This window comes from Bos taurus, chromosome 19 (genome assembly GCF_002263795.3).
Source record: "Bos taurus isolate L1 Dominette 01449 registration number 42190680 breed Hereford chromosome 19, ARS-UCD2.0, whole genome shotgun sequence".
Lineage (NCBI taxonomy): Eukaryota > Metazoa > Chordata > Mammalia > Artiodactyla > Bovidae > Bos > Bos taurus.
The window spans coordinates 12,908,134-12,924,783 of record NC_037346.1 but is presented as its reverse complement, the minus strand read 5'-3'; the positions used below and the strand labels follow the sequence as shown (position 1 = coordinate 12,924,783).

Below are 16,650 nucleotides of genomic sequence, written 5' to 3'. Positions count from 1 at the left end.
GAAAGTAAAAAGTACATTAAATAATGAAAATGTGACTGGAGACTTACGGTTTTTTATTTCATTATTGTTTAACAAATCAAATACCCTAAGTGTTTGACTAAATTATATGATATTCTTGGGTCTATAAAGCACTTCCTAACCTTTAGGTTACAGGCTCTCTAAAAGCTCTTGTATTTAAAAGAAAGAAAGAATAAACTTAAGAGTTAATATTTTTTAAACTGTTCACTTACCTTTCTTTATTTTAGGGGACCCCAAAAGATTGCCACTGGTAGGACAGGTACAGGATGTGTTTTCATTGGTAACAATTACTTCTACACAACTATTACCATCTTCAGTGCTGCCACAGGCTTTGCAGCTGTTTTCTATGAAGTCTGTTTCCTTTAAGGATTAATATTAAGAGATGGTAAAAATCTTTACCTCCATATGGCTATATTTTAATTTCCTCAACATTAACTAATTAGATAAAAATTAAAGAAAAAAAAAAAACTATTCTCATGAAGATCATTAATTCATTTAAAAACTAGGAATCAACTAGAACCAAGTCAAGACCTTAATGGTATCAGGAAAGTCTAGGACAACTGTTCTCAAAAGTGTGGTCTGCTGGCTCCTGGGGTTCCCTAGGTCAAAACCACTTTCATCCTAACACTAAGATGTGATTTGCCTTTTTCATTGTCTTGACACTTACGCTGATGGTATAAAAGCAGTGGTGGGAAAAGCTGCTGGTACTTTAGCACAAACCAAGACAGAAGCAACCCAAGTGTGTACCAACAGTCACTGTACTCTTCACTTGTCAAGCATTCTCAGTGGAAATAAACAGAGATAAAAGGATATTTCACTTATAAATGTCTTTGACGCATGCAGCACTAAAAATATTAATTTTATTAAATACCAACTCATGAAGTAGAGATCTTTTTATTAGTCTGTGAGAAATGAGAAGAATGCTTAAAGCATTTTTGATGAATACCAATGTATGACTGTCTCAAGAAGTGCCTGTGCAACAGTTTGAGTTGCAAGTTAAACTAGCTAGAACACCAACTTCACTTGAAAGAGAGGGTAAGAGACAAACTGTGGTTATTCAGACTTGAATATTTAAAAGACATTTTCTCAAAAATAAATGAAGTCAGTCCAGCTCTTAAAAGAAAAAAACAGACAGTATTTGTTGTCACTGATAAAATTTAAACTTTCAAACTATAATTAGAATTTTGAAAACTTGTATATACAAGCACAATGAGATTGAAGCTTAAGACCTTTCTAATGGGAAGAACAGTGGTTTTAACATTGTTGTCTGATACTATGTAATGAAATGTCAGCATCTGGGGAGATGTGCCTACCTCAGTGAACCATTATGTTTTCAAATGACCAGTGCATGATGTTACAGAATCATGCATGAATAAAATCTGTTCAAACTGCTGATGGATTTTAAAAGTATGAAAGGTCACTTTAAGGTGTCAGGTTCCACACTATAAAAAATCTTACCACCTGTCAAGTTATAATGCCAAAGAAGAATATCCACAACTATCTAAAAAGGAATATTCCTCTCCCCTTTTCCTACCATATATGAGTGAAGTAAGACTTTATTCACATGCTTTGACCAAGCAACATATGCAAACAGACTGAATGCAGAAACAGATAAAGAGAATCTATCTGATTCCTTTTAAGCCAAATATTAAAGAGATTTGTAAAAATATAAAGTAAAGCCACCCTTCTCAAATTTTCCTAGAAAGCAGTTCTTTTTCAAAATATGTTATTCATGTTAACATTAAATAGGCTTATTATTTTTAAAAGAATTAACAAATAACTTTAAATTTCTCCACTGTAATTTCTAATACAATAAATGCTGATAAGTATAATTCACATAAACAAAAGCTCACTAGGCACCCTAATTTTTAAGAATGAAAAGAGATCCTGAGACCAAAAGTTGAGAACTGCTCTAGGTCATGCATGGAGATAACTTTTCACATTTGGGCTTTGATCTAACAGAATACTAAGGTCAGGTAGTAAGATACTACTAATTATTGAACATTGTCTTTATAAAACAAATGACATTAAAGAGGTTGTTATACAGACTACAGTAAGAAAAAAAGCCAACGTACAAGCCAGAGGAACCCATGTTCTGAGAAAGCACAGTGAAAGTGCTGAAATCTAGAAAAAAAGCCATATATTGTCAAGTCAATATTAAGGAATACTACCTTCTCTTGGCTTACTTCCTTTTCATCTGCTGTTTGTAAGGGAGTAGGGATATCACATACACATTTGTTTTTTCGTCTATTCTTCCGTTTCTGGCGCTTCTTCTCTTGCTTGAGTTCTCTTACTCGTTCCTCTTCTGAAAATTCTTCACAAAGTTGTTCCAATCGACTAATACCCTGTACTTTTTCCACAGTCATCTATTATAAAAAACAAAGCTGAGACTGAATACTGGCTCAAACTTCCCTTTATTCTCCAAGGAAATTCTCACTTGTTAATTTTAAATGATATCACACACACAGAAACTGGCATTTCATGCTGTAATTTTGTCCAGCAGTCCCCAAAAAGAATTTTAAATTTTAATACCTTAAATGATGACAGTCTTAAAATATCAGGAAATGAATGTACAACTAACTCCAATGGGAAAGGGAGACTTACACATACTCCAGTTTGAATCCAGAAATATTCTAGTTTTAAATTTCAGAATTTTAACACAACAAAGTAAACATTCATCCTATTTCTTCATACAATGAGAACACTATTTAACCTGATTAAATGATCTAGTTTCTGAAGACACAAATATACAAAGAGAAAGGAATAAGAAATCTTTTCGGCAAAAACAAACACACATCTCCTCAGACTCCCCAGAACAATGTTTAAAGTCCAAGGATAGGCTTTTGAAAAAGAGTTTATAGTTCACATACCATTCTCAAAAGGGACAGGTGACCAGTTAAACAGTTATGACCCTGCCCTAGACTACAACAGAATATTCACTAGCCAAAAATTTATATTCTACAGAGCATAACTGAAAAAAGATATTACTAAATCACAACACAAAACCCAATACCAGCATTATAAAGAGCCTTCAGTGTGCTTCTAAAAAGTAGCTCTCATATCATGGCATTCAGACAGCATTTACTTCATATTACTGGAAAGAAGCAGGCAAACTGGGACTCATTAAATGTTTCTAATTTTGATGCTTATTTTTGGGCTGCTTTTAACTTGCCAATAGCTATGTTTCATAGCAGCTTCTCATTAAATAATCGTCAATTTCAGTTCTCTACTCTGAAAATGTCTAAAAAAATCAAGGCTGGCAGTGTGACAGGTTTAAAAAACAAAGAAAAATCCACAAACTTGTTCTAAATTCCAGTTCTCCAGCCAACTCCTCTCCTAACCCTCCAGAGCCATGACCAGCGGATCACAGCTCTCTAAGGCAAGGTGAGAGCAGCAATTAACATTAAGATTCAGTCCACAGTTCACAACTCCCGTGGTGGTCCAGTGGATAAGAATCGGCCTGCGAACGCAGCGGACATGGGTTTGATCCCTGGTCTGGGAAGATTCCACATGCGGCAGGGCAGATAAGCCCATGCACCACAACCACTGAGCCCGCACCCTAGAGACCCAGAGACCCAACTACTGAACCTGCAGGCTGCAACCACTGAAGCCCATGCACCTAGAGCCTGTGCTGTGCGACAAGAGAAGCTACCACAGTGAGAAGGCCACAAGAAAAAAGCCCTCATGTAGCAAAGAGACCCAGTACAATCAAGAAATAATTAAAAAAAAAAAAAAAAAAAGATTCCATCTAATAACTAAGCAGTCCAGACACTGAAGCAGTCCACTGTTCTTACCTCAAAACTCTTGCGTAAAGCATCAACACCAAGATAGAAAAGCATCTGCCATGTCTGCTCTTCTGCCCGCAGTTTTTGCCAGATTCGATGCAGTCTTTCATAAAGATGAATTCCCAAGCAGGTCAGAACTTCTTCTTGAGCTATATCTATTGTCTTAGCATGCCTTTCTCTTCTCCTGTAAAGAAGAATAAATCACACATGTTTCCTACAACTCTTAAGCTGAAACAGTAAGAGATTGATAACACCTCTCTGCAGGTTCAGGTTTTAAACATAATCTGCATATCTAGTAAACAAACTAATAACAAGACATTTATACATTCAAACTCAACATATATATAAATACACAAGCACACATGTATATTACCAATGCAAAATACACATGCAAGTAGAACTTAGTCCTAATACTGCTAAAAAGAAGGTAATTCAGGAACTGGCCCTAAAGAAATGTTTTTGGGGGCACAAAGACGTCACATATTTAAGTGTCCAGCTCATAGCAGGCATGACAGTTCACCTTCCAATTATACCAAATGCCTACTTGGTTTTTGTTCTTTTTGATGGGGAATGGAGAAAGACAATGCCAAAGTGATTCAATCCCGGGCAAAAGCCCTCTAGGCTAGTCTTCACTAGAAATGATCACCAACTTCAGTGACAGAAGTGGTGTTTGTATTCTAAATGCCTAGCAGAAAACAGGCACTCAAATGACAGCTAATACACAAAACAGAGGGGGAGTGGGTTCAATGTATTCTGTGAACAATTTTTCCTGACTTTTACAACAAAGCCAGAGATAAAATTTTAGGTTCCTCTGTAATTTAATAATAACATCCACAGTTCATGAATTACATTCAGTGAAGTATTTCTTAAACCCCTGTTGCAAAGATCTTGTTTCCTATGCAAAAACCATCATTATAAACAAAATTTAAACATGGAAATGCATGGATGGAGGGGAGGAAAAAATCCCTTCTAATCATTTTCAAGTGAAAATGATAAGCTATAATAATAAAAGCCAAAAAAAGCCGGAATTCCTACTTCAAGCAACAATAAGCAGACAATGGATCAATACTTTCTCCCTTTTTTTACTCAACTAAATGCATATTTAAAAAAAAGCAAAATCTGTACAGGCACACTTTAATTTACACACATATGTACTGAGGCAGAAGGATAAAATGAAGCAAAGCGCTAGATAGCCCATTCTAGCAAATTACATACTCATACCCTCCTGCGAACTCTGGCTCAGCACGACCCAGAAGATGTGCAATGAAGTCTGTCTCACAGCAAACATGAATGTGTCGCTCGTGTGGACAGCACCGCAAGCCTTCATAAAGTGCAGCACAGTAGCCCTTCTCTTTGCTGCAATCAAGTTCACCAATAAGGATATTATAGGCTCGCAGGACTTTATTTTTGCAATCAGTACAAAACCTGTTGAAAAGAAAAATTTCAAAATTAAGAACTGGCTGTGTAATTATTTCATGAGGTATTTAACAGTTTACTAGACAATGACACTCCCCTCCCATATTGAGTATTAAAAAAAGCCTCCACACACTGAAGTCATACACATATAAGGTAAATACACATTTAGGGATTACACAGCTATAGCTAGTTCTCCACTTGCAAATGCTTTTTAAACTAGAGAAACACATGGGCCTAAAAGAATGAAGCAGATAAATATCTGTTAGTTCATAAAATACATGCCCAGAAGATATTAGTTGCCAAGGACTATGTATCGTCACTTCACGAGCTATCTGTGCAGGTCAGAAATAGAACAACAGAGGCTACCAACCAATGACTCTAGGATCCCTCTCCTTTCAGTCTCTGAAAATAGTTGGTATCTTCAACCAGTAAAGTGTTAGTTGCTCAGTCGTGCCCGACTCTTTGTTACCCCATGGACTGCAGCCCACCAGGCTCCTCGGTCCATGAGATTTTCCAGGCAAGGATATTGGAGTGGGTTGCCATTTCCTTCTCCAGGGGATCTTCCTAACTCAGGGATTGAACCCGGGTCTCCTGCACTGCAGGCAGATTCTTTACTGACTGAGCTACAAGGGAAGCCCTTCAACCAGTAAACCTTGATTCAAATGTTGACATTTTAATAAATACATCACCAACTAAGTATTAATATGTAGGGTGGGGAGGGCAAGAAGAATAGGAAAGTGGTACATGTATTTTTAGTTTACTGGTAATTTCCTAAATGTCAAATTCTTTCTTCCACACACACAAAAAAGTATGTTTCTCAACACACACATAAATAATATATACAACATATATGTAGAAATGTGGTTTCAACTTAAGTGTACTGAGAGAGTTGGACTGTGAAGAAGGCTGAGTGCCGAAGAATTAATGCTTTTGAACTGTGGTGTTGGAGAAGACTCTTGAGAGTCCCTTGGACTGCAAGGAGATCCAACCAGTCCATTCTGAAGGAGATCAGCCCTGGGATTTCTTTGGAAGGAATGATGCTAAAGCTGAAACTCCACTACTTTGGCCACCTCATGCGAAGAGTTGACTCATTGGAAAAGACTCTGATGCTGGGAGGGATTGGGGGCAGGAGGAGAAGGGGACGACAGAGGATGAGATGGCTGGATGGCATCACTGACTCGATGGACATGAGTCTGAGTGAACTCCGGTAGCTGGTGATGGAAAGGGAGGCCTGGCGTGCTGTGATTCATGGGGTTGCAAAGAGTCGGACACGACTGAGCGACTGAACTGAACTAAATGCGGTAAAAGTGTAGAAGAGCATGTGAAGTAGAAGGATAACACTCTTTTCTTCTAGAAACCAAACATCATTCAATCAGAAAAGAAAAAATAAGAGTCTGGTCTATTTTTGAATTCCTAAAATAAGGAAGAATTCGGTCAGGCTCACAATATTAGTAATTGGCTCTCTGAGAAGATTGGCTGTGATGGAATGAGGAAATTTTGCTCTCTATGATTTAAATTTATCTATCCAGGTGAGCTTATCTACTCCCACAGCGGTTCCCGTCAACATATCAACTCCACAGCTCCGCTCAAGGCTCTGTCCTTGCCTGAAGGCCAGACCCATGCTGAAAAATGTGGGACAATATAGATGTCCAAAACCAAGGGCAACACAGTCCCCTTCCTATGTTACCTTCCATAGGTGTGAAGAAATCACCATTTACACAGTCACCCAGGATGGAACCTCAGGTAATTCCAACTCCTTAGTTAACTGCAACTCCTGCTTTTAGGGGTGGAGCCAATTGGTATCAACTCTTTCTTACACTGAGGAAGGTTACTTCTTTTCAACTCCCTCTGCCCTGTTTTAAATTGCCTAGTCAATTAAAAAAAAAAAAATGCTTCCTAATACATTTCCCTGCTTCCACTCTTACTAGCTCTAATGCAGCTCTCATACCAAAATAATTTTTTAAAACATCTCATTACCTCACTCTCAGCTTAAAAACCTCCCCACCATCTACAAATAAAGTTCAAACTTGTTAAGGCCTCAGGTGCTTTCTTCTCTTACCCAACCTACTATTTCCAGACTTTTTCCCAAGACCTGCCTCTCCCTTCATGGTCCCTCTACACTGCCCTGCCCCCGTACATATACAATATATACAAATGGACTACTTCCGTTTTTCTTTAATTGAAGTATAGCTGATGTATGATGTTGTGTTAGTTTCTGGTGTATACCACAGTGATTCAGATACACACACAGACACACACACAGGTTCTTTCCCATAGTCTTTTCCATAATGGTTTATTACAGAATATTGAATATAGTTCCTGTGCTATATATACAGTAGGATCTTGTTGTTTATCTATTTTATACATAGCAATGTGTGTACCTGCTAATCCCAAACTCCTAATTTATCCCTCCCCTGTTTTCTTCCCCCTCTGGTAACCATAAGCTGGTTTTCTATGTCTGTGAGTCCGTTTCTGTTTTGTAAGTAAGTTGATTTGTATCATATTTTAGATTCCACATATAAGTGATATCATATGGAATTTGCCTTTGTGATTTACTTCACTTAATGTGATAATTTCTGGGGTTTCCCAGGTGGCTCTGTGGTGAAGAATCCACCTGCTAATGCAGGAGACACAAGAGATGCAGGTTTGATCACCAAGTCGGGAAGATCCCGTGGAGGAGGAAAATGGTAACCCACTTCAGTATTTTTGCCTAGAAAATTCCATGGACAGAGGAGCCTGGCCACAGAGAGTCAGACAAAACTGAGCAACTAAGCACAGAACATGATCATCTCCAGGTCCATCCATGCTGCTACAAATGGCATTATTTTGGTCTTTCTTCTGGCTGAGCAGTACTCCACTGTGTGCATGCATGGGCACACGCATCATCTCCCTAATCCACTCACCTGTCAATGAACATTTAGGTCGCTTCCATGGACAATGGATTACTTTGTACATAACTGATGCGTCCCTACTACAAAGTCTTTTTTTGCTTCTGCTTCCTCCCCACTCCCCTCCATATCCATCTCCATTTGCCTAAATCATACCCATCCTTAAAAAAGCCTCTTGCAATTTCCATAACTAAAATTCAACCTTCCTGTATTCCCATTATCTCTGACTTACACTTATCATTATAGCATTTACCCTTACAATGTCATACAATTATTTTGTTATGCACATCTTTTTGACCCAATAGCAGATAACTCTGTTTCTTGAAATGAATATTTGTTAAAACAGAAGCTCTAAGCCCACTTTGTAAACAGATGCAATCATGTTGGCAAGTAAAGTTAAATCACTGTTTCACTAACAGTTAAAAAAGAGACACAGAAATATACAAAAATTAATTCAAAATGTGTTAAAGACCTAAATATTAAGACCTGAAACTGTAAAACTGTTAGAGAACATGTAACAATGGAATAGGTGATGACTTCTCGCATATGGAATCAAAAGCACAAGGAACAAAATAAAAAAGACAAATGAGACTGCATCAAACCTAAAAACTTCTGTGCAGTAAAGGAAACAACAGAGTGAAGGCCAACCTATGGAACAGAGAAAGTATTTACAGACCACACACTGGACAAGGGGTTAATGTACAGAATAAGGCACTCTCACAATTCAATAACAGACAAAAAAAAAGTAGGATTAAAAAGTGGACAAAGGACATGAACAGACACTTCAAAGAGAGGCTAGTAAGTACATGATAAAATGCTCAACATCACTAATCATCAGGGAGATGCTAATCAAAACCACATGAGATCACCTCAAGCCCACTGTATGGCCACTATCAAAAATTAGAAAAGAGAGACTTCCCTGGTGGCTCGGCAGCTAAGACTGCACTCCCAATGCAGGGAGCCCAGGTTCAATCCCTGGTCTGGGAACCAGATTTCACACACCACAACTAGAGTTCACAGGCTCCAACTAAAGAGCCCTAATGCCGCAATGAAGACTGAAGACCCCAAGTGCATCAACTAAGACCCAGCACAACCAAATATATATATATATATATATATATATATATTTTTTTTTTTTTTTTAATTAGAAAATAACAAGTGTTGTCAAGGATCTGGAAATACTGGAACCCTTCCTTGCACACTGTTGACAAGATTATAAAGTGGCTGCCAGCATGGCAAATAGTATAGCATTTCCTTAAAAAATTAAGAATAGAATTACCATATAATCCAGCAATCCCAATTCTGGGAACACATACAAAAGAATTAAAAACGGAATCTCCAAGAGCTTTTGGCACACATCCATGTTCACTACAGCATTTTTCACAAAAGCCAATATGTGAGAACAACCTAAATGTCCACTGATAGATGGACACAGTGTATACATACAATGGGACATTATTCATCCTTAAAAAGAGATAATTCTGTCATGTGTTAAAACATGGGTAAACCTTGAGGACATTATGCTAAGTGAAACAAGCTAAACACAAAAGACAAATATGGCATGATTCCACCTATATGAGTTATATGAAGTAACTGAACTCAAACAGAAAACAGAACGGTGGCTGGCAGGAGGTGCAGGGAGACGGAAACGAGGAGTTTTTAGTCAATAGGTGGGTTTAGCTTCAGTCACACAAGATGAAAAAGTTCTAGAGATCCAGTGCACAATAGCTAGTAAATAGTTGACAGTACTGTGCTATACACTTAAAAACTGTTAAGAAGTAAACGCATGTTATGTATTTTTTATCACAATTTTTAAAAAGTCTTCCCCTTGGTGGGAGAAATGGTCTTAGACACAGAAATAAAATTACTTCCACATTTTGAGGCTATAAATGGTAAGTCTACATTTTTTTAGTAAATAAATGGTTAAATATCATATAGTACCAATAATAAAGCTTGAAATATTTTCCCTATATCTTACTGCTTTAAATCATCAGTTTAATATGTTTGACTGTACATGATCGTTAAGTAGCATAAACATAAGCAAACAGTCATTTAAAATTTTATACAGAAGCTGTAAGAATGAAAGTGATTTTTCCTGTTTTCAAAAGTAACCTTGCACACAAATTAAAAAAAAAAAAGTTTCTTAAGACAGAGGTTTCAGAGTTTCTAACACCTAATTTCTAATAATGCACTATTATAATTTAAATAGTGTTATAAAATCTTTATTATACACTGCTCAGAAAAATCTATTAAATAAAAATAGATGTGCCAAGAACATCCACTATTCAGACCTTTAGAAATCATTTTCAACTGACTGTACCTCAAAAACTCAAACTGTACCTAAAATAAGAACTAGTTACACAGGAATAACAAGGACTTGCAAATCTGGCAGACGCATATTCCCTGATGTGTTACTATGTGCCAGATACTGTTCTAAGTAAGTCTTGTTATGTATCATCAATCCTAACAAATTTAATCTTATAATAAGTTCTATAGGAATACTATTTTTTCTTAAAACAGAAAAACACGGAAGCACAGAAAAGTAATCTGTACAAAGTTATAATCAGTAGAACCCAGATTCACTGCAATCTTCCTTAACTGCTCCTAATTGTACTTCTTCCCCTGAATCCTTAATATAGTTATAAAACGGACTCCACCTTTCCTATAAAATACTGCCCCCCAAACACAGGAAATATCTACAACCAATATAGGAAATTTCAAAATGTTAGCTCTAGTAACTACTAATTTATCACCCAAAAAAGCTCTTTTGGGTGGGCCAATTCATACTGAATACAAGGAAATATATATTGAAAAAGAAAGGTTATCTGTGACGGACCTATACATTCATTTGTTTTACATTTACTTCCCAAACTCCAAATAACTGACATTCTCTATTCTTTTCGGTACAATCAACCAATAAGGCAAAAAACAAGAAAGTTGTAATTGAAAAAAGAAAAACACTTAATAAACTTAGTATGCAGATTAAGTCATTAGCTCATTGCCATATGAACACCAACCTTGATAATGCCAGTTTTTATAATTTACGTGTGTTTTCTAGAAGCGTCCCCAAAGTAATTGTGTATATCTGTCCCAAAGACATAAGACACATAACCACAAACCCAACACGTGACAAACAGCACAACGCCACCTCTAGATGCCTCCTTTATGGGTTTCCTTTCCTACTGTACTCTCCCTCCCTATGAATTTGCAAATGTTAATGACACTTGGAAAATTCTTTGTAAAGTAGTATTCTAAAAAGAAAAATCTGAAGTTACTTTTATAATACATGAAGCACATGATTTCCAACTCTATTTTTAGCTCTTGACAAAAAATAATTGAAAATATTACTAAGTAAAAGCTGCTATTTTAACTTTAATTTTGAAAATGATACCATGAAACACGTCCATCAAAAACAAGGAATACAAGAATTTCCACAGTGATTAAGTACACTTTATTCAATTCACAGTCACTCTGTGTTCCTTGAAAGGCTGGCCTGGAACCAACAGGTAAAACACAAGAAGGTCAACACTGAGCATCGTGCCATAAAGGAACTTCCTGCCCTAGCACTAAGCTCCGCCTGGTGGCAGGTATTAACGGGAGGGCTGGAGTACTATGGCACCCCACTCCAGTACTCCTGCCTGGAAAATCCCATGGACGGAGGAGTCTGGTAGACTGCAGTCCACGGGGTCGCTAAGAGTCGGACACGACTGAGCGACTTCACTTTGACTTTTCACTTTCATGCATTGGAGAGGGAAATGGCAACCCACTCCAGTGTTCTTGCCTGGAGAATCCTAGGGATGGGGGGGCCTGGTGGGCTGCCGTCTATGGGGTCGCACAGAGTCGACACGACTGAAGCGACTTAGCAGCAGCAGCAGAGTACTATTACAGGAAGAAGGTGACTGACACCTAACGCATCTTCCCACTACATCATCATGACCTTTGGACTTACCTGTGTTTTCGCAGATACGTTTCTAGCGTTTCTAAAAGACAACTAGAGTCGATTAAAACTACTTCATCCCTGCATTCTTGGGACATGAGTTCCCATACATCCATCCAACAACCTCTGCAGAAAGAAATAAATCTTAGTGAGATGGAGGAATATATAATGGAAAAACATTTTAAAAAGCGGAGTAAAGGAGTGCTTGATTTTACCTGGCTGTTCCCTGGAAAGGTCCATAATGGAAAATGATCCTACACTTGCTGTCCTTCCTGTGGTCTTCACTACTCCTCTTATCTGTACTTAACTTCTCTGAACTGACACTGCTACTGCTCCCTTCACTGTAGTACAGTACAGTACAAAGCTTAGTGACACTGAGATGATCTGAAGGAATAATTTCTATAGTCTAAATTAAGATCATGAACTCTTTAATACATTAAGATATATTAGTAGGGTAAGTTTGCAAATTTGTATATAATTACATATTTACTTTAACCATATTAAAATGTTATTTATACAGGAGCTCATATCTTTACACAAAAACGTGTGCTCAACTATTACGTTTACTTGATAATAATTTAACATTTACATTTATCAAGATAGTAACTGTTTAATATAGTAAGCATTTTATGAGCATATCTACTTGAAATGTTAAAGTCAAAAGGGCTGAAAAAATTGCAAAATATTTTCACTTCTATACACGGATCAACTTTCCACAAATTGAAAATGCTAACAAGTGTTGATCTACTTAATGTGATTTTATAGCTAGCCCATGGCAACAAAATTCTTATCTACCTTCATATTTACAAGTAGCTGGGAAAGTCACAAATTAATCTAATTAAATAAAATTTTACATTTTTGAAAATAAAGATAGCATACTAAGATGAACACTTAACACAGCCTAAATTAGTAGTACTACACAAATAATTTTTTAAAAACTTACTAAAAACTTCCCAGACTCTCCCTCCCCCACAGGTTTCAATGTGGCGCTGGTCACGCATTTTGCTTTGTTGCAGATGTGCATTCCAAGAGAAATGTGTTTCTATTTTCCATTCAATGATAGTCTTCTTGATTTTTCATGATTCTGAACAACTGGCTCCTGCCTGTTCTTCTGCAGGTCTCACTAGTCCTAGAAATTCATTACCTGGGATGCTTGAGATGGAAACACTTCTGAATCTTTACTTAACCTACTTTCTATAGCTAAATAGGTATTTCTCAACCCCCTGCCCACCATATAAGATCAGACATACAATTCAGCTCCCTAGTCTCATCTCACAAGGGCTTAAGAAAGGGTGAATGGTTCTTGTTTTTGAAGCAAACACCTCAACTCCTGCTCTGCCTTGCATGTTACATCCTTCTACTCTCATCTCCCAAATTTCAAATTTTCTAATTATGCTTCAGTGATCCACATAACTCTCAAATTCTCAGTTTTGATGAAAAGGGCTGGGGAATGACTATTATACCATCAGAATGTGAAAGCATTATTCTAAAACAACTTGAAATTCTATAACTCAAATCAAGATTTTATCCATAATCTCTCCAAACCAAATGTCTTTATACTTCTTCTTCCTGTCAAGATCAAGCTTTCTGAAAAAGGGAGTCTTTTCACTTCTTTGTTCTACTTCCATACTTTCCACTGACAGCTTAGTCCATTAAGACCCTGCAATGCATGCATTTTTCTACACATTCTGATCTGGATTCTGATGCATTCAACCACAGATCCGCTCATCAAGATCACCAATTATCTTGGTGTTGCTATATCCAATGGACTCTGAGGTCCTTGATAACTCAGCAACCTTCAACACAGCTGTCCAACTCCCTGCCCCCCAAAACACTCTTTTCCCGTGGTTTCCTCCTGCCTCTCCAGCCACTCTCTCAAGTTTCTTTAGACTTATTCTTTCTTACCATTAAACTGAAGTCCTCAGCATTCCTTTCTGTTACCCTACTCTTCCTGTAGGTGATCTTATACGGCTGACCACTGAACAACACGAGGCTGACTTGTGCAGGTCAACTTACACGTGGATTTTTTTCAATAGTAAATACCACCGCACTACACAATCGGCAGTTACTGAATATGAGGACATGAAGGAACCATGTATAATATATGAAGTTGCCAACTAGCAGTTACACTCAAATTTTCCACTGTGTGGAGGATCTGTGCTCCTAACCCCTGTGCTGTTCAAGAGTCAGCGGTACACCACCCATCAGCTACAGGCCTACAACCTGGGCCTAGACCTTTCTTTCAGACCACACACTTACTCCCAGACAATAACCTAGGTTTGCTTGTATGAATATGAGAATACTCTAAGAAAGACTGAACTGGACTGTTACTATTGGTTAGGCTAAAACCTAATTAACTGTATTATACCTTCCCCTGAAGAAAATGAAAGGGGGGAACAACAGTGGAAAAATACAAAAAGTCATAGTAGCACAGAATGGCGGTGACCATCCAAAGTGGAGGAGGAGAAGTCTTGGCTAAGCAGACTATACTCTGACCAGCTATCCACGTGGCACGGGGAATAACTGAAACTACCTTAGGAGGTGTTGCTTAAGATCAACTAACTCCACTCACACTGATTGCATAATTCGGCAAACAATCTTCCAAAACATCTGGCTTCCTATGTGGTGGGGCTAGAGCTGACATTGGATGTGAAGCCTGTGGAGGTTATGTTTTTTATTTCTAAGCTAAAACATAGGCAGACACAGCTATATGTCAATTTAATGAAAGTAATCAATGAAGCAAAGTCAAGAACAAGAGAGCAATGGAATCCAGAGCAAAAATGGAACGACTGGTCTTTGTAGGAAGGTAGCAATGGGCACAGATGTTTACCATGTGGGGTAGCTCTTGCTTTTCAGTTCCTCAGTGACAAACATTCATAATCAAGAAACAGAAGGCAGGCTTTGTATTGTATCAGACTATTCTGCGGTTTTAGTCAACAGGTTATTCAGATAAAGGTTACTGTCCAATGAAAATCAGACTAAATTCTGCACTCAGAGAGTCAGGAATTCTTTAAAGATACTGGTAAATCAGGTATGTGAAATAATTATCCTTAGATAACCATTTGAGGTTGTACAGAGCTTTACTGCGTTTAGAGTTCTCACATTTAGAAATCATGTGTGATTCTTATGTAAATCTTGATTCTAACAAATCAATGTAAGAAGACACTTTCAGAGAGAGTCGGTGAAACGTGAATATCAACTGGGTATTACATTATTGTAGTTAAGTTTTTGTTAGGTGTTATAATGGCACTGTCATGAAAGAAAATGTCACTGTATTTAGAGATGAATGTAGTAGTAAAATAACATGATGTCTGGAATTTGCTTTAAAATACTTCAGCAAAGGAAAAAGCAAACAAATGAAATAAATGTGGCAAATCCTGGTAACAAGTGAGTCTGGGTAAAGGTATTTGGGGGCAACAGGGTCCTTGTATAGTCTCTCTACTTTTCTATGTGTTTGACAGTCTTCATGATGAAAGTTTAAAAAAATTTTTTTGTTCCTGAGTATGGGGGCAAAAAAGAGATTAACATACCACCACCTGGTCATCCAGATCTTTTTACCAGGGAGGAAAATGTCAACAATACTAACGAGATGTTCAAAAAACTAACTTCTAAAATTAATTCAGGAGCACAGTTTTATATCATCCCGTTCTCCCCAAAAGTTACTTCTTAGAAACTCCCTTCAAATTCCATGACTTCTCCTTACCACCCACCCCCAACCCCAAGCAATTTTCAAGGGGAAACTTGACACTGAGCTGGGAGAAGGGGGCAGCCTTGGGCACTGTAGCATCTAACCAAGAAGAAAACTGCAAATTAGTTACATAAATTCACATTGCTTTAACTAACTCAAGGGTTTTTTGGTAAATCCTTGATAAATTATTAGGGAGACCTAAAGACAAGAAAGACAAGAAAAATAATTTATACAACTATTAGGTTAAAAAATGACACCACTACTTTGAAAAAATTAATACTGGCTACATAAATTAACCAAAGATCTCAACCTCCTTTCCCTGAAACACATTTAATACAAGGGAAAAAAATTTTTAGAAGTCAAACTTATACTGAGACCCTATATAGACCCAATGCAAAAAGAACCAGGAGACATATTTATTTTGACCAATTATATGGTGTTCTATTTTACAGTGTAAACAATTAATGAAATAAAACTAGCATTGTTTCTTCTCTTTTTACCAAATAGGATCAACATTTATAATCTTAACACTAACAAAGTATCTTGATAATCAATTTTACTTACCCCAAAGGTTTTGGTTTGTGCGTGTCTAAGGAGTGCAACTGACATCTCTTGTTCTTTTTACTTTTTGGAATAGCATCTATCATGTCATTTAGTTTGGACCTAATAAATAAACAAATAATAAAAAATAAATATACCATTAAAGGTCTGATTAACATTAATTTTTCTTGAGAATTTTCAAAATCTTTATGCTCTTTAATGAGAAGTATATTTAAAGTATTACAGACGTATCACTTTGAAAAATTCTCTTCAAATGAACTCTAACCCAAGGGTCTATACAATATTCCTATTCCATTCCCAGACTATCAGAATGTTGAAGGAGGCCTGCTCTATTCAACATACTCTTTCCCTTAGTCT

General features: G+C 37.1%; 1 protein-coding gene across 12 annotated transcripts in view; it reads right to left on the bottom strand.

The window, feature by feature from the left end:
• The window catches only part of GGNBP2 (gametogenetin binding protein 2), a 33,253-nt gene that overhangs the window by 3,510 nt on the left and 13,093 nt on the right, over positions 1 to 16,650 (bottom strand). For 2 of the 12 annotated variants that reach the window (XM_015458546.3, XM_010815777.3), the window contains 7 exons: positions 16,297 to 16,395; positions 12,260 to 12,385; positions 12,057 to 12,170; positions 5,019 to 5,228; positions 3,813 to 3,987; positions 2,190 to 2,384; positions 231 to 378 (listed from right to left, as the gene is read on the bottom strand). In XM_015458546.3, the coding sequence (XP_015314032.1) occupies positions 231 to 378; positions 2,190 to 2,384; positions 3,813 to 3,987; positions 5,019 to 5,228; positions 12,057 to 12,170; positions 12,260 to 12,385; positions 16,297 to 16,395 (1,067 nt within the window). The remainder of the gene's footprint in view (positions 1 to 230; positions 379 to 2,189; positions 2,385 to 3,812; positions 3,988 to 5,018; positions 5,229 to 12,056; positions 12,171 to 12,259; positions 12,386 to 16,296; positions 16,396 to 16,650) is intronic. The other 10 variants (XM_015458548.3, XM_059878176.1, XM_024980327.2 and 7 more) reach the window with 8 other exon arrangements.